At 36.9% G+C, this 23,190-nt stretch overlaps 1 protein-coding gene across 1 annotated transcript; it reads left to right on the top strand.

Annotated features, from left to right (window-relative positions):
* Positions 1 to 383: 383 nt before the first annotated feature.
* Positions 384 to 18,080, top strand: LOC123565635 (carbohydrate sulfotransferase 1-like). Its single transcript, XM_045359487.2, has 7 exons — positions 384 to 588; positions 6,429 to 6,539; positions 7,407 to 7,524; positions 8,387 to 8,494; positions 13,461 to 13,538; positions 14,763 to 14,878; positions 17,181 to 18,080. The coding sequence occupies exons 1-7, from the start codon at positions 516 to 518 to the stop codon at positions 17,855 to 17,857; spliced, it is 1,281 nt and encodes a 426-aa protein (XP_045215422.2). The 5' UTR covers positions 384 to 515; the 3' UTR covers positions 17,858 to 18,080.
* Positions 18,081 to 23,190: the final 5,110 nt, after the last annotated feature.

The following is a 23,190-nucleotide window of genomic DNA, read 5'->3' as shown; positions in this document are numbered from 1 at the left end:
ACAGGAGGTGTTAACCTGTGCCACCTCCCAAAGTTCGAATAGTTCCGTACGGCTTACAGAAGGTAGGTGTTTTTTTTTCATCCAAGTTGGGTTTCCGCATGTTCCTGAAAAACAGTATTTACTGGCTTCTTCCACGACCAAGATGATGATTACATAATCACGTCATTGATGACTATGATTATTGACGGTACTACAATGCAGTACAACCATCTATTGGTTGGGCATTAATACAACATAATATTTTCTTTAGCAACACAAAGCCCCGGCAAGTTGAGAGCAAGATAAAGAGCTTCTTATAGTATAGTAAGTAATGCCGTTTAAATCGCCATCGACAAAATGTCATTTTTTAGCTCAAACACTGACATATCGTACTCTGGTAATGCGGGATTAAGCTCTGTCACTTGTCAAGTGCGAGTTTGAACACGCACCTTATATTGAAAAGCTAGAATGAAACTTACGATTCCTGAACAGATCATTCTATTGTACTACTTTGCTATTGTAAACATGAAAGAAATATGCAGCGTAAATTAAATAGGAAATATTTATTTTTAGTAATTGTGCTATTAACTCCAACAGTTCTTCTAGTCGGTAAGTTGTATTTTTTTTTCTTTTTTTGAAAAGCTATTTCACTATTGAAATTTATACTTTTGACGGATACAGAAAAACGATCACGGATTTTAAAACTAAATAATTTTAGATATAGACATGGTGGATAGTTTAAATAATTGTACATAATAACCTATGCTATCATTATGCACTTGTAATAGGTCGCCGATCATGATAAAAGTGTTATTAAATATTTGTTAACGTTTATTTCAAATCCATATATGTCTGTAGGATTACACAGTTATAAATTGAGGCCTATACTTATAATACTATACAATTGTCATGTAATACAAGATATTATGTTACAAGATGTTATGTAAGTAAAAAAGGGTAATCATTTCGCTTAAGACTGATAAAAACAGCCACGCCGGAAAAGAGATGATCACTCACTCAACCGCACACTCACTCGCTCATTCATTCATTCATTCAATCAATCGTTCGTTCGTTCGCACGTTTTTCTCATTTATTCTTTAATTTGTACATTCAGTTTTAGCCTTTATTTTGACAACAGTAAATATTCTACCGATCGTCAACGTTCAATTAATTACGCTTTTGTAGTATATGGCCTGCAGTAATGTTATGATACTGAATGGATTGCGGGTCAATAATCAAACCGCTGTCCGAGGTGTGGAAGACAGTATTAAAAAAAAATAGTTGTGACTAGTAATTGGCAAGTCACTAAATAAATACATCAATTGATTTTCACAGTTTTATTCTTATTTTTTTTATTTGTTAGCCCCGTAAACTTGTTCTGATTAATGACCGGGCAGTTACCACAAATCATTTTAGAGCAGACGCTGTGGTCCAGTGATAAAACTATCGGACTACGGAACCAGGGGTCGTGCTCCTTCAACTTGAAATGACTAACAGCGGGATAAGGGTTCCGTGTATGGTTGCTTTATACCTGGCTCGATAAAGAACCAGGGAAGCTACTGGAATTGGAGCGTTTCCTGTATCTTGTACTATACTCCCACTAAGTCTTCTGGAGGAGTGGCCCATATGGGTTACCGGTTGCGACTATAAATAAGTGTACATACAAGTAAAAACTGATTTTAATACTTATCATTTAATAAGTGCACACATATATGGTGGCTGATTTGTATCATTTTGGTGTTTAATGTCGTTATGGCACCCCCTATAAATCTATGTTAATCAGCACATTTTACAATTCTGTTTAACACTTCTTCCCTTCTGTAGACTTATAGATAGCGTATTATATGGTGAAACTTACTTTTTAATGTGCAGATATATGTCGAAATTTAGGAGTATGCGTTGGAATATATTTGAGCCGCGCCATGAGAAAACCAACATAGTGCGTTTGCGACCAGCATGGATCCAGACCAGCCTGCGCATCCGCGTAGATAGATAGACAAATAGAGAGAGAGAGAGAGAGAGAGAGAGAGAGAGATGCAGACATTTCATTCAATGTTTGAATTGGATTTTACATGACTTCGCTTTAAAGTGGGTATACAAATAATATCAAATTGAGATTTAAAGCGACTCACAAAATGTACCTAGGACACAAACTAAGAAAGGACACTTGAGAAAATAGACAGATTGGGGCTCGTTTTGTTACCCTCGGGAACCAACATTGACAACATAAATCCAATTTCACATGACCTCTAAAGAACTTTAATGACGATATTGTGTAGCCGCATTTACTGGCTTTTGATGTATTATTAATAACTAAGTGGCTGCGGATCGATTTATCGCAGTTCGTCTAGAAGGTTATACCTAAATACCAGGAATAAAAATAAATATCAGTTATATAGATTTTACATGACCGTCTGAAGACGGCAAATATTTGGCATGTGTGTTATTTTCATTATTCATTATTAGAATTTATAGTATCAGTTAAGAATGGCCTTGCATTGATATTTTTATGCTTGTGAAAGATGTGATATTATAGTAAGATACATAAATTAACCTTTAGCCTGCTGCCGAAAAGTGATTCTGCCTTTGCGACCAGTGCAGACCAAGACCAGCCGATCATGGTGTGCAGCACTGTTCGCTATTCAGTCAGTCAATTTTCAGTGAACACCCCTTCGAATAATAATTCTGCCCAAATTGAATGATAGACTAGTCCATTATAGAAATTTAGCAGGGTAAGGGTTAAAGATAGGTAGTTCAGGTGTCGACAGATGCAACCTGGAGTCACTGGCGACCTTATCATATGACACTAGTATACCAGCTTTTTTTCTCCCAGGTCCTCATAACTGAGTTAAAAATGGTATAAAATAACAAAAGTAAACTAATACAAACGATAAACACTGTTTGGCAAAAACATTTGTGATGACCTTTATACACAGTAATCCAAATGTCCGTTGTTATATAACGGTACGTTCGGACGTTTTGTTTGCTTCTTATGCTATTCCTTTGTGGTTTATTGCATGAATTTAATTCTCTATGTTTAAACAAGTACTTATTTTTATTTTAAGTCCGCTAAAATATTTATTTTGGCCAGTCAAAATAATGAGACCTCGGGTAGACCGGTTTTGCATTCTGATATTTCCCGTTGTCTACCTATAGAGGGGGATATCGACCAGTCAAAAAAAAATATAACGATATACAACTCTTGAGTGGACTATATTTTGGGTAGTCAGCAATTTTATATTTTATCTGATATACTCTCCCAAAACTGGTCTCATGTGTAAAGTAGGTAAATAAACCTAGAAATCGATTCGATGGAAAATAAGAGTGGAATCGGTTAACCTTTAGCCTGCTGGCAGTAAGTGATTCTGCCTTTGCTACGGGTGTTCTATGAAAATTTACTGACTGAATAGCAAGAACAGTGCAGAGGCTGGTCATGGTCTGCAGTGTTCGCTATTTAGTCAAAATTTCATAGAACACCCCTTTTAATACATATAATAAATGGTATTGCCCGAATTGAATGATGGACCAGTCCACTTTAGAAATTTAGCAGGGTAAAAGTTAAACCGTGTGAGGTCATGAGAGACAACATCTGTCACAGCATTGATTTAGTCATTAAACATCGTAATTCATCAATGTTGTTATGTGGTGCATAAGTTTCTCGCAATGTGTCTGGTGTCGATGCATTTAGAATTTTGGCGTGTCGTTAGAGTTCATTGTCGTGACTTTTTGCTTTCACGAAAACACCATTTACCGAATAACAATATTTTTTTCGTATTTGGCATAGTGTTATATTATGTTGTATTAATGCCCAACCCATAGGCGGCGCCATATTTTTTTTTGCACTTCTCAGCGTGACAACGTTTATTTCTTACATTGCAGCTGTCTATAGTCATATTCTTTTGTAGTATTTCGTAGTCTGAGGGCTATTTTCATTACTATACTTAAAAGGAAAATTGGAATTAGTAGCACTCTATTCTCATCGGTGCTAAGTGCCCTGTCCAAACGGGATGCAGGTCCGATACATCCGACAAGGTCATTATATTGATATTACTAAGGCCAAAATGCAGAAGGTGTAAGCAAAAAAAAACGCTTCATACTTCATCTTCCATTTTCATTTTAAGGTAATTCTGCACGTTTGATAAACCCGAAGTAATGGCGTAATGTCATTTATCCGGAAAACGTAGAATAAATCCTGGACCGGCGTGCGACAATTAAAATCATTTTATGAACTAATGGCAATAGGTCATTAAATTTATTACAATGGCGACGTTACTATCTTTCTAACGTTAGAATATGGTATGTTTGGCACGTTAGATAATTCCTAGAAATGTCTTGAAACTCAAGGATCCCTTTGCTCATTGGCAAGTATCTCGAAAACAAGCACACGTACGTATACATTTTATTTCACCATATTGTAGACCATATGTTCATTGACAACTTTCAGAAATTTCATTAAAATTTACATTGAAGAAAAAATGATGTTCGCAAAATTGTTATAAATATTGTGATTTCCCAATAAGCTCATGACTATGAAAACTTGTGTTACGTCATTTTTTTCGAATCAGTATAGTACAAAATCGATTCTAAATTATTCTATTTATTTTTTAACATTGTAAAGTTTCCTTAAAGGTCTTGACCATTTCCTGTTTGTGCACCCGTTCTCAACGTGGTAGTTAATAACGTTATCTCCATATCATCGCAATAAAAGTTAAACGTAAAAAATGAGATACCTCGTCGATAAAGATATCCATGAAATGATAAAAGTTTTTTCTTTGCCACAAGCTTACGTCGAAAGGATAGAAATAATTACTTTAGCCGAGAACAGTAAAAATATTGCAGATATTGCGTGTAGTACTTTTTCTTGAAACCTGAAAGCGTTTCTTCGCAATAATAATACGACATATAAAATGTTTCTATCTTTGTACCAAGATTTAAGTCTAGTTGTTTGAAAGTTCATGCCAAAGCGGAAAATGTTTACGCGACAAACCTATACACATTTAGAGATTTTTCGCGAAATTGAAGGTACTTTGACGCTTCCATACACCAGAATATTTCTCTTCACTGGTACTCTAAATGGCATCATAATGCAGGTATTATATTACACTTCTATGAACTATATCAGATTTCCCAGAAGTCAATAATGTATTGACAGCTACCTCACGAACTGTTGTTTGGTTATTCGGTCTAAATTGTCTGTTGAAAAGAATTAAATTCCATTTTAAAAATAGACAAATTCAACTTTTAAGCCCAAATTTTCTGACGAAACAGATGTAGGGCGTTCCTATGTGTTCTTAACTTTCACATAACTGCACATTACAATCTTTCAATGCATTCCACATAGTTAAGATAGATGCATTTTAACAAATGTGTTTTAGGTCATCAGAGCACACCATGTTTGTGACAGATATACTGTTAAAGGATAAAATTCTTTAATCGTCCATGTATTACAACTTGAATGCAACTCATGCTTTCTTATCAGTATCGTACCATGTCATAGTATCGCGTACATACATAGCAGACGTCATGACGTACCTATGAAAAGATTTTTCCATGGTTGTACGTGCAAATTGGAATATCAGGCTCAGTAGTAATGTTTTAGGCGGTACCCGAGTGCCGGATATCCGATCTGCACAAACAACCAGCGATGATGTCTTTTTAGTGTCATTGTACAGTCTTGCGACACACTATGGTCTTTCTAAAAATGTACACAAAGCAAGGTCAGCTGTTGTACCCAGACAAAATGCCCTAGGTACAAAATGCACACACAGCAAGGTCAGCTCGTGTACCCAGACAAAATGCGTACACAGCAAGGTCAGCTGGTGTACCCAGACAAAATGCGCACACAGCAAGCTCAGCTGGTGTACCCAGACAAAATGCGCACACAGCAAGGTCAGCTGGTGTACCCAGACAAAATGCACACACAGCAAGGTCAGCTGGTGTTCCCAGACAAAATGCACACACAGCAAGATCAGCTGGTGTACCCAGACAAAATGCACACACAGCAAGATCAGCTGGTGTTCCCAGACAAAATGCACACACAGCAAGATCAGCTGGTGTACCCAGACAAAATGCACACACAGCAAGGTCAGCTGGTATACCCAGACACTGAATAACTCATTGGAGTTTATCGTGACTGCGAGGGGTTTTAAGCAAAGTATACACTCTAAGTGTTACGTATAGGGTATAATAATCATTGCAAAAACAAAAGATTACAGTATACTTGTATAGCATCAAAGGGAATCGTGGTTAAAACTAAAATAAATAAGAGTCAGCTAAAATACACTTGTTTTAAAACATATTATCTTCCTTCAAGTTCCTTGGTTAAGCGACTGTCTGTCATCGCCGTGGTAGAATGCTGTTGTCACGGGGTTGCCTATATATCTATGAAGGCCGTTACCAGCAATGTTGACATATTACAATGCCACTGATAAATGACTTCTTCATTACAGGATTTTCTAACCAGTCTGCGGTAACATTACAGAACCTTCAAGTTGTACATGGTAATGTGATCAAGTCTTTCGGTGAAATAGGCAGCTTAATGAACAGCACAAATACGATCGGTAAGTTTCTTATGTGGGCATATTAAAATCGCACTGTCCGTCCGTCCGTGCGTGCGTGCGAGAGTCCGTGCGTCCGGTAAGTTCTTGTCCGGGCTGTAACTCTTCCATCCATTTTTGATGACCTTTATACACAGTAATCCAAAATAACTTGGCATAAATGTTCACCATAATGAGACGACGTGTCATACGCAAGACCCAGACCCCTAGCTCCAATGTCAAGGTCACACTTAGAGGTCAAAGGTTAACATGTTCTGTTTCGTGTTCGGTCCATAACTCTGCCATTTATAAAGGAATTTTGAAATTACTTGGCTTAAATGTTCCCCATAATGAGACGACGTGTCATGAGCAAGACCCAGACCCCTAGTTCCAAGGTTAAGGTCACACTTAGAGGTCAAAGGTTAACATGGTCTGTTTCTTGTTCGGTCCATAACTCTGCCATTGATGAAGGGATTTTGAAATTACTTGGCATAAATGTTCCTTATAATGAGAGGAGGTGTCATGTGTAAGACCCAGACCCGTAGCTCCAAGGCCAAGGTGGTCACACTTAGAAGTCAAAGATGATTCTTGTCTGGTCCATACCTCTGCCATTTATCAAGGGATTAGAAAATAATTTGACACAAATGTTAACCATATTGAGAAGATGTGTCACACTTATGACCGAGGCCTCTTAGGTCAAGGTCACAAAATGATATGTGATTTTTTGCGCATACAACTGTGGCATTCTTGGGCCTACTTCGGGGGCATTTGTCATACATCATATTTCTCAGCTGAATATCGATTTATCTTCACAGACTTGAAAAAAAAATGCAAGAATGACTTAAACAATCATTATCAATAACCAGCCTTTTTGTTGCAATTTTCTTTCAGTACAAACAAAGGCAGTGTCGGTGCCAGAACGGAAAGTCCCTGCCGTAAAGTATAATTTACTTATCAACTCGTACATGAACAGTGGCTCCAGGTTTACAGGGCAACTATTTGGATTCAGGTAATAACTGCTGGTTTGTTTGCTCTACATCAAATACACATAAGATACATTTTCAGGCAAATCTATATTTTTCATCTTTTCATTATAAGAATAATCATTGAAATTATACGAATATCGTTTGGAAAGATAGAAAGCAACCAAGCAAAACAGTAACAAACTAGATTTGAGTGTGTGATCTGTCCTAGAGAGGTAATAAGAAGTGTTAATAAGTGTGACACACCTGATGCCCCCCCCCCCCCCCACCCCTCTCTCCCCACCTACTTAAATTGCGTTAAAGGTACTCTGTGATAAAAAAAAAACAACAAAAAACAAAAAAAAACGAGACATAAAATTGCACCGAGTCCCAATATTAAGAATGAATGCGGCATCTTTTATGGTGTCCCGTTAGGGCGATTGCTGCATATAAATAGCTTGAAACAACAAAAGTATGATAATTCAAAGAAACGTCCGGCACCACAATGATAAATAAAAAGTCGAAACCATTATAGTGACAGTCGGAACAACGAAACTTTGATGATGAAAAGTAGAAATTATTTCACCATTTTATTCTCGACTTCTCATCGTCAAAGAATCGCAGTTTCACCTTTTTTATCTGTATGTTGTTCCAGGCTTGAAGAGAATTTCAGTCACTTCTAATGAATAGTATTATAGTACGACAGAGTGAGAAGTACATGTATGACATTCTTAATGTAGTACATACATCATACCGACTTTCTTGTATCATCAGTTTCAAATTTCTTCACTGATTAAAAAAATAAGAAAATTAACTATATTTGACTATAATTTGAACATTCACGTACAGTGTATTCCTTTTAGTCATCAGTAGCTATTTCAGGTCTTATTTACGTGTTGCTGTTTTCAGAAAAGGTGCATTCTACATCTACGAACCCCTGTGGAAGTATAGCGTGTGGGATTACTACCATGATGATAATTTAGTATGCAGTTCTACACAGGGGTCCATAAACTGCAGGTAAAAAATCGAATGACCATGTATGGAACAGAATTTGGGCAAAAACTGCATTGTGCTTCCGTATATCCAATCTTGCGATTTACATAAATGCATTCGTTATTCTCATGTTCACATGCTTCCTTCGGACATCCCATTTTGCATTGTTACATGACCATTTGTGCATCTTATGTTTCAGTGTTCCTTTCTGACATTATCATGGTTACTTTTTCATTTGAGTCTATGATGTTATCTTGCTTTCGGTTATGTTGCAATGTGACCTGCATCACTCGGTGTATTAGCTTGTGGTTAACCTAGACACACATTCCCCATGTGTTTATGTTGTCTAGATATGCTGATAATATGGACATAAGTGGCTCCTGGACATGCAGGTTGAATGTGCTTACTCGTACGGATGAATAGCTAACAAAGTTTTAAACAGACACAATCTCACTTGTCACAATGCAGAATGCAGCATAGCACTAAGCATAATGAGGTTACCATAATGTACATTTCTCATTATGATACCAGAGGGTGCTTTTATATGCGTGCCCGGAAGCTTTCGCTAAGTCACGGAAAAAAATACGACACTGCGCGTTTTGGCTATGTGTCCGGTGACCGGACCTAACCTGTTTGATTTTTCTCGGCATCCGGTAATCAAGTTCGAAAAGGCCTGTGTATCATTAAATATGTACGCATCTCATTTACTGCATTAAGTCAGTTGAGATACCATTCGTTTTAGCTCGACTATTCAAAGAATAATCTAGCTGTTCTACTCACCCTGGCGTCGGCGTCGGCGTCACACACCGATTAAAGTTTTGCATGCAAGTACATAAGGCTATCATTTAAAGGCATATATCTTTGAAACTTATTTTTCCTTCTTCAAGGTCAGTTACCAACCTCACTAGGTCAAGTCCTATACCTCTGACATGTATTTTGGCTAAATTATGTCCCATTTTAGACTTACAAAATCCTGGTTATAAAGTCTTATATGCAAGTTTCTATCTCCAAAACTAATGCAGATATTAAATTGAAATTTCACATGTGTCTTCGGGGTTATGAAACTAAGTGATAGCATCAAGTACCATAACTCTGACATGTATTTTGGCCAATTTATTTCCCCTTTTTAAACTTAGAAAATCGTGGTTAAAGTTTTGCGTGCAAGTTACTATCTCCAAAACTAATGCAGATATTAAATTGTAACATCACATGTGTCTTCGGGGTTATAAAACTATGTGATAGCATCAAGTCTCATAACTCTGACATGTATTTTGGTCAAATTATCCCCTTTTTAGACTTAGAAAATCCTGGTTAAAGTTTTGCCTACAAGTTACTACCTCAAATCTTAAATGCAGATACTGGATTGAAACTCTATAGATGTTTTAACATTTAGGGTAATATTCCTGCTTCTGGGACGACAAATTGAATAGCCAAGCATTGGCTGTTTTACGGACAGTTCTTGTTAAAAGCAGCTTTTTTTGACAGGCAGCTTCTTTAATTGTTATTATGTAATATAAGAGTGTTGAACATAAAAAGTTTCGGTGCTGCGGGTGATACCGCGTTGGCCGGGTAAAATTTTAGTCGTAAGTTATAAAGTAAAGAAATTCTACTGATACGGATATATAGCGCTACATTACATTATTAAATATACTCTCGTCTGCGTACTAGTATGTGGAGAAAATTAATTCAGTTGACATAATTTTGTTGTGTAGGCTATTTAAAGCGCGCTATAAATATCTGCTAACTACACAATAGTAAAGGTTGTGTTTCGAAAACAATGCTTATTTCACTTGGATTCAGATAACAATATAATTTTGTTGTTTGTCCGGTTACCGGATGTGTAGTCTTAACACTCTCGGTACAGTTCGTGTGTTTCCGTATTTTAGTACAAGGAGGTTATCTCCACTTGAATAAGAATTTGAGAATGTGAAAATGCATGTTGTCATAAAGCATCACAACACACAGCTTAATTTATATGTAAGCATCAAACCTCCTTACATTTAAACATTTAAGGAACCACTTACGTTCTTTTCATTAGTTAGCATACACCACTGACGCTCCAAAGAAGACACAATGCAAGTAACCACTAATAAATAAGATGAATGATGGATGTAGTTTGTAAGATTATAGCATGTCCGAAAGCAACACGAATATTTTAAAAAAAATGAAGCAAGCACAGATCATTTCTCAGAATTAAGCATGTATTAATATCAGAAAGAAACACGCAAACATAGGATGCACAAATGGTCATGTAACAAAGCAAAATGGGATGTCAGAAGGAAGCATGTGAACTTAAGAATCACAAATTTATACATGAAAGATTGGATATACAAAAGCACAATGCAGTTTTTGCCCTAATTCTGTTCCATAACCCCGTTTATTTGTTTGTAAAGGTACTGGCGCTAATAATAATATTTTTATGAAGTAGTAACGGGGTGGTGCCTAACGTTAATGTTGTTGCTAATGATAACTTAATAAGTTTCAGTATTGATGGTAGGTTTTGGTTCAGTAAAGGCAGGGTAGCTGATATTATAATTATTTATTTTTATAAAGTTACTACAGCTGATTATATTTTTCTGCGTCTAGGAAGGTATATTCTGGCAAATGATAATTTTCGTTTATGTTTCAGGGAGTGTACTTTGGCTGATAATAAATTTAATTATATTTTAGTCAAATAAAGTAATAATTAAGCCGCACCATGAGAAAACCAACATAGTGCGTTTGCGACCAGCATGGAACCAGACCAGCCTGCACAGCCTGGTCAGGATCCATGTCGTTCGCTTTGAAAGCCTATTGCAATTAGAGAAACCGTTAGCGAACAGCATGGATCCTGACCAGACTGCGCGAATGCGCAGACTGGTCTGGATCTATGCTAGTCGCAAACGCACTATGTTGGTTTTCTCATGACGCGGCTCTTTAATTATATCATATATCTGAAAATCATTGAAATCAAAAGAAATTTCTCAGCTTTTTAACGGCGGTGGGAAATAGTGATTACAAATGTTTATAAAATACTTTGAATAGGGACCTTACTCCGTGTAATGCGGCTTTTTGTTCCTGTAATAAAATCTTTAATAGAAAAATGAAAATGTCATAAAATATTGTGGTGCAACTCTGTATTCAAGGTGAATACTACGTAACCTTTGATATGAATTGACATATGTGCTGAGAATCTTTTGATTTTAAGTATTGATGATGATGATGATGATGATGTCTTAATGCCTTTTTAGACTTTATTTTCAAAAATCCGATTCTTCACTACTGATCTGTACAAGATTGTGTACATCTAGGGTTCCATTTGCCACCATCTTCAGTATGAGAGGGTAATAAAATGGACGTTCCTTCTAATGGAACCATTCAATGTTGATGTCGCTAAAAGGCCTTGCTTTACAAAATAAGTAATTAAGTTTATTGGCAAATCGGCAAAAATTCTTGCCCTAATGTAAGTATGGCAAATAGTTATGTATAAACTTGAGATAGTGCGACGAAACGAACATGGTCTAGGTTTATCCATTCTGTTCCTGTGTTTGTCTTAAAGTTAATACGCCCACCCGCTTAGCTAAGTAGGTAGAGCGTTGGTCTACGGATCGCGGGGTCGATCCGATGGGCGGGGCGTATGTTCTCCGTGACTATTTGATAAACGATATTGTGTCTGAAATCATTAGTCCTCCACCTCTGATTCATGTGGGAAAGTTGGCAGTTACTTGTGGAGACCATGTTTGTACTGGTACCGAATCCAGTTAGGTTAACTGCCCGCCGTTACATGACTGAAATACTGTTGAAAAACGGCGTTAAACCCAAAACAAACAAACAAACAAACAGACAAATAAAGTTAATGCATATATTAGTATGCCAATTCTCTGTGGGACTATAGCTTTCATATAGATGCAGAATAAGATCAATTCCTACGCCATAGCGATCATCCCATTTTCATCAGAACTATGCGATCGATTGTCGTATTAATGTTCGTTTAAAAGCCATTCATAGAATTTAAATCAGAGTCAATATGAACTTTAAACTTCACTGTAATAGTATAGGTTTATTTTACAGAAGATATCAATACTCTTGGAATATGATGTGATGTGACATGGTCCATTATGCCAAGCATGTTTCAATATTTGATACATATCTATCTATCATCTGTCTCCCGGCCCGTTCGTCCATTCATCAGTTATAGCCCGTATAGTATCATAGTATCTATATGCTGATGTTTGTCAGACTGCAAGTTTATGAAGGCCCATCACCAAAAATTCTTTGCTCCGTGTGTGTGCGGGGGCGGGGGTGGGGGTGGGGGTGGGGGCTGGGGGGGGGGGGGCTAGGAGCACGGATGTATGTATGTACTGAAGTGGGGTGCCAAGTTTGTCATAATGTGGTGGAATTAGTATTCTCAGTCTTGCGAGTATTCTGGCTACGCTGGTATAGTTATTGCCCTTGATTTATGCTGGAAATTATACAGTCATTAAACTAAAGTTTGTATGTCGCAGAACTTCTCGTAATGGTCACTCATTGTGTATGCATGTGCTGGTGGTGATGAGCATGCTACTTGCCGTTGTTCAGCAGCGAAGGTGTAGTTGTAATGTGTTATTTAAATAATAATGACAGTAATAGCGCTCATGAGTTAATGGGTGCATCAACAACAGTCCAGAAATAAACCTGAGAAGAATATCCAGATGTCGGCCCTCCCTCATTTTGGTCTTACCAATACTCCACACATTTTACTTTAGAGGACTGTCATCACAGGCTTCGCATATCTATGAAGAATGTGATTTGTGAAAAATGAGGCCCAGCAATCATGCCTTGTTGAAATGAACTAATAACTTGTATAAAAATTGAATTATTAATATGAATATACTAATACCCACCATGTTTTTTTGATTTTGTACAAATGTCATTCTACTTCTTGTTGAAAAATAATGAAAACACACTTTAAAAAGTTCTTCTTATGTTTCATTAAATATACTGTCAGTAATGATTACTTTTACGTTTTCAGTAAAGGTACTGTGGCAAATGTGAACCGCATGAAGGAAAGAGGACGGCTGTCGGTACCGCTCGCCAAAAACGTTCCGCAGTAAGTCATAATTTATATCGTATCATACGTTTAAAAGCAAATAATTCTTGTTCAAGGTCACAGTTGAGGCTCCGGTGTCATGTCAGATCTTGTCCGGTCTATAACTTTGACATGCATTGAGCAATCTTGCTTATTTTCCGCACGAATGTTAACCTCATTGAGACGAAGTGTCATACACATACCCCAAATTTCTATCTTACAGTTCAAGGTCATAGTTGGAGGTCGAAGGTCATGTCCGTTCCTGTGTGGCCCATAACTTTGACGTGCATTGAGGAATCTTTTTGAATGTTTAACTCAATGAGACTGACTCTATCTCAAAGGTCAAGGTCACAGTAATGGGCTAAAGGCGGACTCGATATGTTGTCCGTGGGCGTCTTGTGTTTACCTTTTGCAGAACCCGGTCAACGAAAACAAAATAAAACTCTTGTTTACTCCGCTAACGTTTATCTTGAATTAATGCAGTCGATTATCCATTGCACTAAATGTGCGCTCTTTTTCGAAACTAAAGGTGAATAAAAACTATTATTTTGCATCAACATTTTATCATCATATTTAATTATTTATACAACATAATAACACCTAAACCAATGGGTCTATAAGTTACCAAGCCAGTTATTCATTATCTTCAAGATACAATATAGATACATTGAGCATAATAATCATGTCTTAACTAAGTGCAATATAAAACGATTCAAATTAATATGAAAACCGACTTAGATTGTTATTGTCCATTGAAACCAAACGAGTCAAAAGGCATAGGGCAGATGACCATATGCGATATTGCTTGGGTAACCCTCCTGTGTCTCTTACCATGGCAAGTAAAGGCATGAATGTTTTGGCGCCCATTACTAATCCCATTGCGCGGTTTCGAAGATTATATGTAGGCAGAAGAGTTTATTACCCCAAACGAAAGCACAGTAGCCGAGAATTTTTGTAATGCATGATTTGTAGTTTTTCCAAAGGCTTTAATCCAATCTAATACCAACCTGTAACACGTTATTTCAAAAACACTTTGCAAGAAATCTCGATTTAGATTATTGTCGGAATGATGACAAGTTTTAGTGGGCGGAGCGGGAGCTCGGGCTCGAGGCGCCTGGTTGCATACAGTAATGTTTTTTTACACGTTTTGTTGTTATAAATAAGATTTCCTTTACGATCCCGACACCATATTATAGCTTTAAGAATACTATAGAAGTTGATAATGTGTGATGATTTTGTCTTCAGAAATAAATCTATTGTTGGGATGATGCTGGACGTTCTAGATGATATGTACAGGTGTGACTTTTCAAGACTTGAAAACATGTTTGTTCCAAATGTTCAAGATCATCTGGAATTGGCAGGTAAAATGTGTACCAAAGAATCTTGCATAAATGTACAGTGAATTTCGGTGAACTTATCTCTACATTGGATTCTTTGTTATGTGTTCTTTATTTTGGTCGTCACCTCCTGCAGGAAGTCCTGTGGTAATTACTTTGTCCGTCCATCTGTTTGTTAGTTCGCATGTCGTATCTGGACACCGCCTGGCCTCGGTCCATAACTTTGAACCATTGATAAAAAACCATGACTCTGTCTCCAAACTTTTCTAACCATCTTCCTTTTTCATTTTGTCGGGACAATAAATCTAAAGGTGCTTTAATTTTTTTTATTTTTACAATATTGGTTTATTTGTAATACAAGGCCACCGGCCCAAAATACAATCAATATGGCATTAATTTTTGAAAGGAATTTACTTAAACTGCATACAACGACAGGCAACATTAAGAAAAGGTACATAGTGCCATAACTCAACCTTGCTTACATTTGTAGTGATCTCCTCCTTTTAAATCTACGCTTACAAAGGTTTTTTTTTTCAGAGAATATCTAAACTGTCAGCGAGGGTTTGTTGAACAGTGTTTAACAGCCATTATTTTTCCATACTTATGTTTTTTTAATCATCTGTCTTTGTCAAATCTAGTTGTCGAAAGCGTAACCCTAAAAGTGCTGAAGGAAATTTATTTAGACTGCATTCCATATAGATGGACAATAACTCTCTTCATCTCACTTGTTAGTTACCCGCCCCTCCCTTTATTTTCATTATTTTACTTGTCATAAAGATTACTTACGAAACGGGTTTGGTTCATATTTCATACAATGATGCAGGATAGTTAGAGAAAGTAGGCTGTCCACTTAAAATTGTTACCCTACAGTGCCCAACTATTTTAATTATTCCTTTTTTTAGCTCACCTAGTGAGTTATTGTGATCGCTCGATGTCCGTCGTCTGTCTGCCGTCTGTCAACATTAAGCTTATGTATGCGATAGAGGCTTTCTTCCATACCAGACGGGGATTTCCGGTATTTTTACCGGTGCTAGAAAAATCCATCTTACACCCCGGGGTGTAAGATGACTCTCGTGCTTTGAATGACGTATTACGAATTACATATATGTAGGAGATTTATGTAGTTATTTATATTTTATTTCGAAAAACGGAATAAAAATCCAGTACCTTGACAGTTCCTCTTTGTTCCTGATAGTATATTTCTCGATTCAAAACACGTTATTAGCTCGACTATTCGAAGAATAGTCTAGCTATTCTACTCACCCTGGCGTCGGCGTCGGCGTCACACCTTGGTTAAGTTTTTGCATGCAAGTGCATACAGCTATCATTTAAAGGCATATAGCTTTGAAACTTATTTATTCTTTTTCTAGGTCAATTACCAACTTCTCTGGGTCAAGTTCCATAACTCTAACATGTATTTTGAGCAAATTATGCCCCCTTTTGGACTTAGAAAATTCTGGTTAAAGTTTTATATGCAAGTTACTATCTCCAAAACTAATGCAGATATTGAATTGAAACTTCACCTGTGTCTTTGGGGTTATAAAACTAGTTGATAGCACCAAGTCCCATAACTCTGACCTTCATTTTGGCCAAATTATGCCCCCTTTTGGACTTAAAATACGCTGCTATAAGAAATAGTTCTAAAAAAAAGCCGTTCGACTGATTTTATTTTTATTATTATATCTTGATATCGGTATGCAAGAAAAAGATTCTGTCACACCACACGGTATATATAGTTGCAGATGGGAATATCCGGCTCTCGGGTAACTGTTTAGGCTAGGTAGGAACCTCGTTACCGCCTAAACAGTTACCCACGAGGCCGGAAATTCCCATCTGCACCTATAACCAGTGAAAGAATCTTATAATATGTATACTGTGTGGTTTGTTGGTGTTGGCTCAATATCTAGTAGTAGTACTTCGAAGGTTAATTTATTAATGACCGCATTCACGTATTTTTGTTATTATTTTGTTATCATTATCAATTGTTGAGTTTGTTTGTGACTCTCCACTGAATATGTTGGGTCAGTATGATAAAAGGGGGAGGGGCGTTGGCAGAGTCCCCATATTCATCATACTGACCCCACATATTTGCGTGGAGGGACACTAATAAACCCTATAACTGATCTGTTTTATTAACGACATAAAGATCTACCAATCCTCCAGAGAAAAATAACGGGTCACCATGTGACCTTCTTTTAACCAGTGAGAATGCAAAAACCATTTGTGCCAAAACAAAGTTCAACAAGTTCTCTTTCTCCTAAATGGAAAATTTAGAGCCATAAAAGTAATGCCTGTATGAAAATAAGATCTTGTTTTATGATTTCAGGGCCGGGATGGAATGAGTATCGAGCATGTACAAAATCAAGGGTTAACACCAAAATGTCTTGTCTCAAGAAACAAGAGCAAAAATGTAGAAATGCTTCTCATATAGTTACTAAAGTCCTTCGACTTACCACCGGATCTTACGACAAACTTTTAGAAAAAAGGAAAAATTTGAAAATTTTGCATCTGTTTCGGAATCCCTTTGCTATTATCAATAGTCGTACAGAATCTAAAGGATACCCGGTCCGAGATTTCGTTTCAAATGCCGCCGTTTTGTGCAAAAAGATGCAGCTGGACTACGAAGGGGGAATAAGGCTGGCCGCCAAATACCCAGGTCGTGTAAAGTTAGTCTTCTATGAAGATATCAAATCAAATGTCATAGAAAAAATGAACAAACTGTATGAATATATAGGAATGGAGTCTGATGATGACGAAGTCAAGAAACTGAATAAGGTCAAGACAAATAAAGGAAAAAGTAATACTCCAAGTATGTCCAGGACGAGGGTGTCTGACAACGCCCACTGGTGGCGAGGCCACATGTCGTTCCTCAAGTATCAAGGTGTTAGAGATAAGTGCAAACAGTTAATGACAACTTTCAACCTTACAAACTTCAAAGATAGACAAGAGCTACTTAAACTTGATATTCCAGAAATGAATATCCCAACTGGACTTAGAATATAAAATATGGCATTATGCGGCAGTATTACCTCCTGTCAGTATTGTTATTCTCCACCGAAGGCGGGGAGACATAGTTTTCGCAGTGTCCGTCCTTCCCTCTGAGCTCAAATCTAAGAATAGTTTGGAATATTGTAAGTACAAATAGAAGAGAGATGTGACCCTGCAAATGTCAGTTTGTCCGAGGACCACTTTACACTCTATGTAGTGTGTAGGGTATTACGTTGCAATCTCGGTTATACCCCAGTCACACATACGGCGCGGATAGCTACGTCTAGCCACGGATAGAAACGTAGTAATCCGTATCGATCCGTACCTGAGCCGTACCTTAAAGTAGTAATCCGTATCAGTCCGTACCAGTTCGTACGGCTCAGATACGGATCGATACGGATTACTACGTTACTATCCGTAGCTAGACGTAGCTGTCCGCGCCGTATGTGTGACTGTGGTATTAGGAAAGAAATATTATAATAAATACATGTATATGTGTAAGTACCTTTCTTAGAGACTGAGGATTTTCGTTATCAGCAGGGTCAAGGTCTTTCTTTTGAAGCTTTGTTCTACTCATTACCCAGCTGGGAATACCAGCCTTGTTTTATAGGTACCAGTAGCATGCTTTGAAAGTAAGATGTGTTGCTAGAGTCAATGTAAAGATTGCTGCTGCAAAATAATACAAAATTTATTTATGTTCAATGATTGCATTAATTTATACAGAAATGGAATGTGTACATAACACAAATTGACCAGAGAGATCAAGGTTTGGTTACATTTTGTTTTATTTCTGTCAGGATCAAGGTTATTAGTGAAAGAAATAAAGGTTTTTGTACAACAACTTCAGTTGGGAATAAGGTATTTTTACTAAAGTAGGTAAAATATTTCCACATTGTAGCTTCAGTTAGAAATTTTTAGTCACAGTCATTCAATATGGCGAGTTTCAGCTGTATGTATGATATATTTCTTTTACAGTCCATAACCTCAGAATACATGTTTCGTTGTCAAAGTATTGTTACTCAAAGGATTCACCCTTCTGTGCCCTTACATCACATAGCGGGGGCTTCCTAGTCCTATGGACATATTTCTGTTTTACTATCGTTTATGCATATGAGCTCTTACATGAAAAAGGAAAAAGATAATGGCTTAACTCATGAATATATATTTTAAAGTTACCTCAAAAATCACAAATTGATGTATCACAATTGATATAAATGTTAAAATATTTGCAATTCAAACTTTCAAAAATTAGTAAATATTATAACTTTAATACACGTATAATAAATTATATTTATTTCATGTATTTTGAAGAGCTTTAGACGAATACTTTCTGTCATTCTGTGAGAAAAGAATATCAATCAGTATTTCGTACGAAAAAGACCAAATAACTGCTCCTAAAAGCTGTTTATTTTTTTTTACATTAGGTGGTCATTACGTCAAAATATGTAGCTTAAGCATTACCGAAATTTGAAACTTTTACATGTTTATACTTACGTGTGCAGGCACACTATATAATACGCCGTTTTCACATGAAAAAGTATTTGTTGAATGGTGTATATGATGTTTATATATAATTTAAGGTATGTACAATACTGTGTATGATATCTATGCAACTCATCAGTACTTACTAGATGTGCTGCATGATGCCAAAAACCACAATAGAACTGTAAAATGCCTGAGTTTATACAACTATAGCCTGAAATTATTTTATACTCCGCATCTTAGTCTAAACATGTACAGCCCACAGTTAATAGAAATGCGGTGTGTCCGGGTATCCTAATTGTCAGCGAGTCAGGGGTACAATTGGCATATTAAGTTGAAATACTGACGAGGAATGTCGTGGGCTAGTTATGACAATTATAATTTATGAACTTAGTATTTTAGATATGTTTTGCAATAACAAAACAAGGGCGGATCCAAAAGCAACAGGTGCCCCCAACCTTATATCCGGCGAGCATGCATTTTTGATATCCTGTCGTGAGATAACAGACATTTTAGTCAATATCTTCGCAAAACTTTATATCAATAGCATTTATAATTACTGAAGTGAATAGAGCAGACGATAGTCAGATCAACCTAGTCAAATTGCTTTTTTGAAAATTTACAAATTCAGAAGAAAACATTGTCTCAAATGTTCATGCTCAAATATGTCAAATATACGTTTCAGTTATACTCGCCCAAAATATTGCGAGAGGGCATGCCCCGGATCCCCTAGATACTCTGCTCCCACAACCAAAATTTTGGAGCCGCCCCTGGTAAAAAACAGTTTAGTTATTGTTTGTTTAGTTTATTTTCATATATGAAATTCTGTGTTAACGATTTTCTGGTTATATTTGTAAATGTTTTGTAACAGTTTTTATTTTATTTTTTGTTTCGATTCCGAGTAACTAGTCTGTCAAAGTCCAATATACGTGGTAAATCTTATTACTTATTTGCTGTTTGCATTTACTATAGAAATAAAGACTAATTAATTCATAAATGTTTTGCTGTATCGGTGTACCTTAATAGTATCGCAATGTAGCCTTAAGGAGCTGGTTTCAGACTAAATTTCCGTGCCGTCCGAGCAAGTCCAACCATGCAGGTCGGATACTCGTGTTCCGATTCCCCTGTGTCCACCAGCCTCTGAAATTCTTTCTGTTTGCAACTTTAACAGTTAGGCTTATCCTAACTACCCCCCCCCCCACACACCCCCAACCCAGATGGTGACTGGGATATTGTACTAGTATGTCTGTAACACTATTAAACTTCCAGATGATAACAAAGGTCAATGAGAGAAATTGCAATGTACAAGAACCATAACTCTACGTTGCTTCTTTTTTGAATATCTGTGTCCGGAACTTAACTCAAAGTGTTGCAGCTGCTTAACGTAATGCAGAGTGCAACATGTAAAAACTGTAACTCTGCTTTATCTCATTTTTCAGTTGTCTCCCTTCATATTCGTATTATTTTATCATAAAGAATACTCAAGATCTTTTCAAAGGAACTGGTTCATATTTCATACAATGATAGAAGACATTGTAAGGAAAGGGTATTGTCTAAGAATCATAACTAACTTTTTCCCGTTTTACCTCAACTATTCAAAAAAAGAGTGGAAACCACAGGTCACCCAACACGACATAAATGAAAATGTTGCAGGCTCGGTTTGATTGAGCCTGTTCATGGACGGCAGTGGAAATGCAAGCTACCGTCCACGCCCTCTAGCCCCGGGTTGAGCAGAACTCAACATTTACACATGTTGTAAGTACCAAACCAGAATACAATTTAGAGACATCCACAGATGTATTCATACGGTGGTGCACATGGAACCTTCAATGATGCACAAAGTGCAATTCCATGAAAAGCGGCGTATGGTCCCCAGATAAAATAATGGCTTTGCCCTAAACGATGGACAGAACTAAACAAACTGAAATTTAGAGAGGGGATCTATGGTTATGGAGCCTGCATATCACAGAAACTGCCAAAAGACAAAAATTAAAAGCAGGCACCATATCCAAGGGGTAATTAAACAATACCCAAAGCTTTAAAAGCAGGAATATTTGGAACCACCCTAGCCGAAATGTTTAAGCTGAAAAATTAAACAGTACACTAACACAACATAAATGTCGTGCTGAAAGATCTGAAGAGATCGAAATATAACAGTTCTGATTTAAGGTACAGGGAGACTTTTTACGGCTGCCACACGGCACAAACAACGCTGCTGGGATAATGAAATAAAAAAGTGGAAAACCACAGGTCTCCTAACACGACATAAATGAAAATACATTAAACCTTATGTACTGGAGATTTGCACTCATTGGCGACCTAATAAATTAAGGTTTTTGTATGTAAACTGGTACCTTAGTAACCGCTAAGGAGAATAAACTGAAACTTCACATTCTTGTTTATTGTGATACTCTAACATGGAAAGCATAGGTTTCATATCTCTGTTACACATTTTACAAAGCTATGTCCCATTTACGACTTAGTAATTTATGGTTGTTTTTATATTTCAGCTGATATTTTAGTAACCAATGGCGGGAATGGAATCTAACTGTACGCACTGGGTCACTGTGCTGATTTGCATGTAATGAGTAACTTTCGTAACTCTGTTCTGCTTTTTTACAAGTATGCTCCGTCTTTGACTTAGCAATTTTGTTACGTTTTTGTAAGTAAGCTGATATCTCTGTAACCACAGCCAGAAATGGATTGAACTTAACAGTCTTGTTCATTGATATATCCGAACCTACAATGCACAGCTTCTATAATTTATGCTGATGTTTTACAAAGTCATGCCCCTTTTTCAATTAGCATATTGTGGTTAAGTTTTTGTACGTAAGCTTGTATCTTGTTCAGTATCATGAGGGGAGGGTGTTCTATGAGTTTTACGCTCGTTTAAACAAAATTGGTATCCCTTTTGTACTTCTTTTTGCTATTACACTCATTAATATTTTTTTGGGGTCAAGATATTTAAATAGTCGAGCGTTTTTGTCCCCTTGTTGAATTGTCACTCTTGATGGTATTTTATCATTTCTTGTCCAGAAAGCAGCTTAAAATCTATTCAACGGATTTAATTGATATTTCACGCTATCATGTGGAGGATTTAACAGGAAGTGCAAAACTGCACCATATTTCTGTCATATATCTAACTTTTTCTTTCTTCCTCTTTTGTTACCGCCTTTTACATGAAACATTCAGTGTATCGACTGGAAAAATGATATATCCAACTCGGCTTTTGTTATTAACTCGCTTATCGATCATTCGATGGGAGTGCTTTGGGAGTGACAAGGGCATTAACTTTTGTGTTTATTTAAGGAGATTAAGGATAAAGTTTGGATGAGCACGAAGTCTGTGAATCCGAACGTCCGTCCGATTACCGTTTTCCATACCAGTACCAGTATCATTAATTTAAAAGCTATTCTTCCTTCCACTCCACCTTACAGTCTTAGATTAAGGTCTTGATATGTTAAGATTTTTTCTTCGGTACTGGTAGTTTCTTTGCTATACAGAAGCTCATAGAAGTTGATCCAGTGGCGGTCCTCACATGTCAACTGCGATATAAGAGGAGCATTCTGAAAACGTTGCAACTTGTGACGCGTAAGGAAAATTGAGCATATTAGTAAATGTGTGACACGTCCTGGCTTTCGATGAAATCACCCTTGAATTTCACACTTTGAGCCCTCTAATCTATTAATGCTTCACGGTACTCACTTTTAGGTATGTTATTAGTTCTTTAGAACACAACTTTGCCAACGGCTATCTGGATCTCAAATTTGTATTTCTTATGCGTTGTGTAAGAATAGTTTTCAGCCAGAAATCAAACGGGGCAAGGTTTGGGCTACAGGGCGGGTGTGGCAAGGTGTTATGACTCT

This window comes from Mercenaria mercenaria, chromosome 8 (assembly GCF_021730395.1).
Source record: "Mercenaria mercenaria strain notata chromosome 8, MADL_Memer_1, whole genome shotgun sequence".
In the NCBI taxonomy this organism is placed as follows: Eukaryota; Metazoa; Mollusca; class Bivalvia; order Venerida; family Veneridae; genus Mercenaria; species Mercenaria mercenaria.
This window is presented reverse-complemented; position numbering and strand designations above follow the sequence as displayed.

What these genes read in the sequence shown, in the direction of transcription:
- LOC123565635 (XM_045359487.2), top strand. Translation starts at nt 516, where the DNA reads ATGCAGCGTAAATTAAATAGGAAATATTTATTTTTAGTAATTGTGCTA. An exon ending in GGGCAACTATTTGGATTCAG is followed by an intron (nt 7,525 to 8,386) that starts GTAATAACTGCT and finishes TGCTGTTTTCAG; the next exon opens with AAAAGGTGCATTCTACATCT. An exon ending in CTCGCCAAAAACGTTCCGCA is followed by an intron (nt 13,539 to 14,762) that starts GTAAGTCATAAT and finishes TTTTGTCTTCAG; the next exon opens with AAATAAATCTATTGTTGGGA.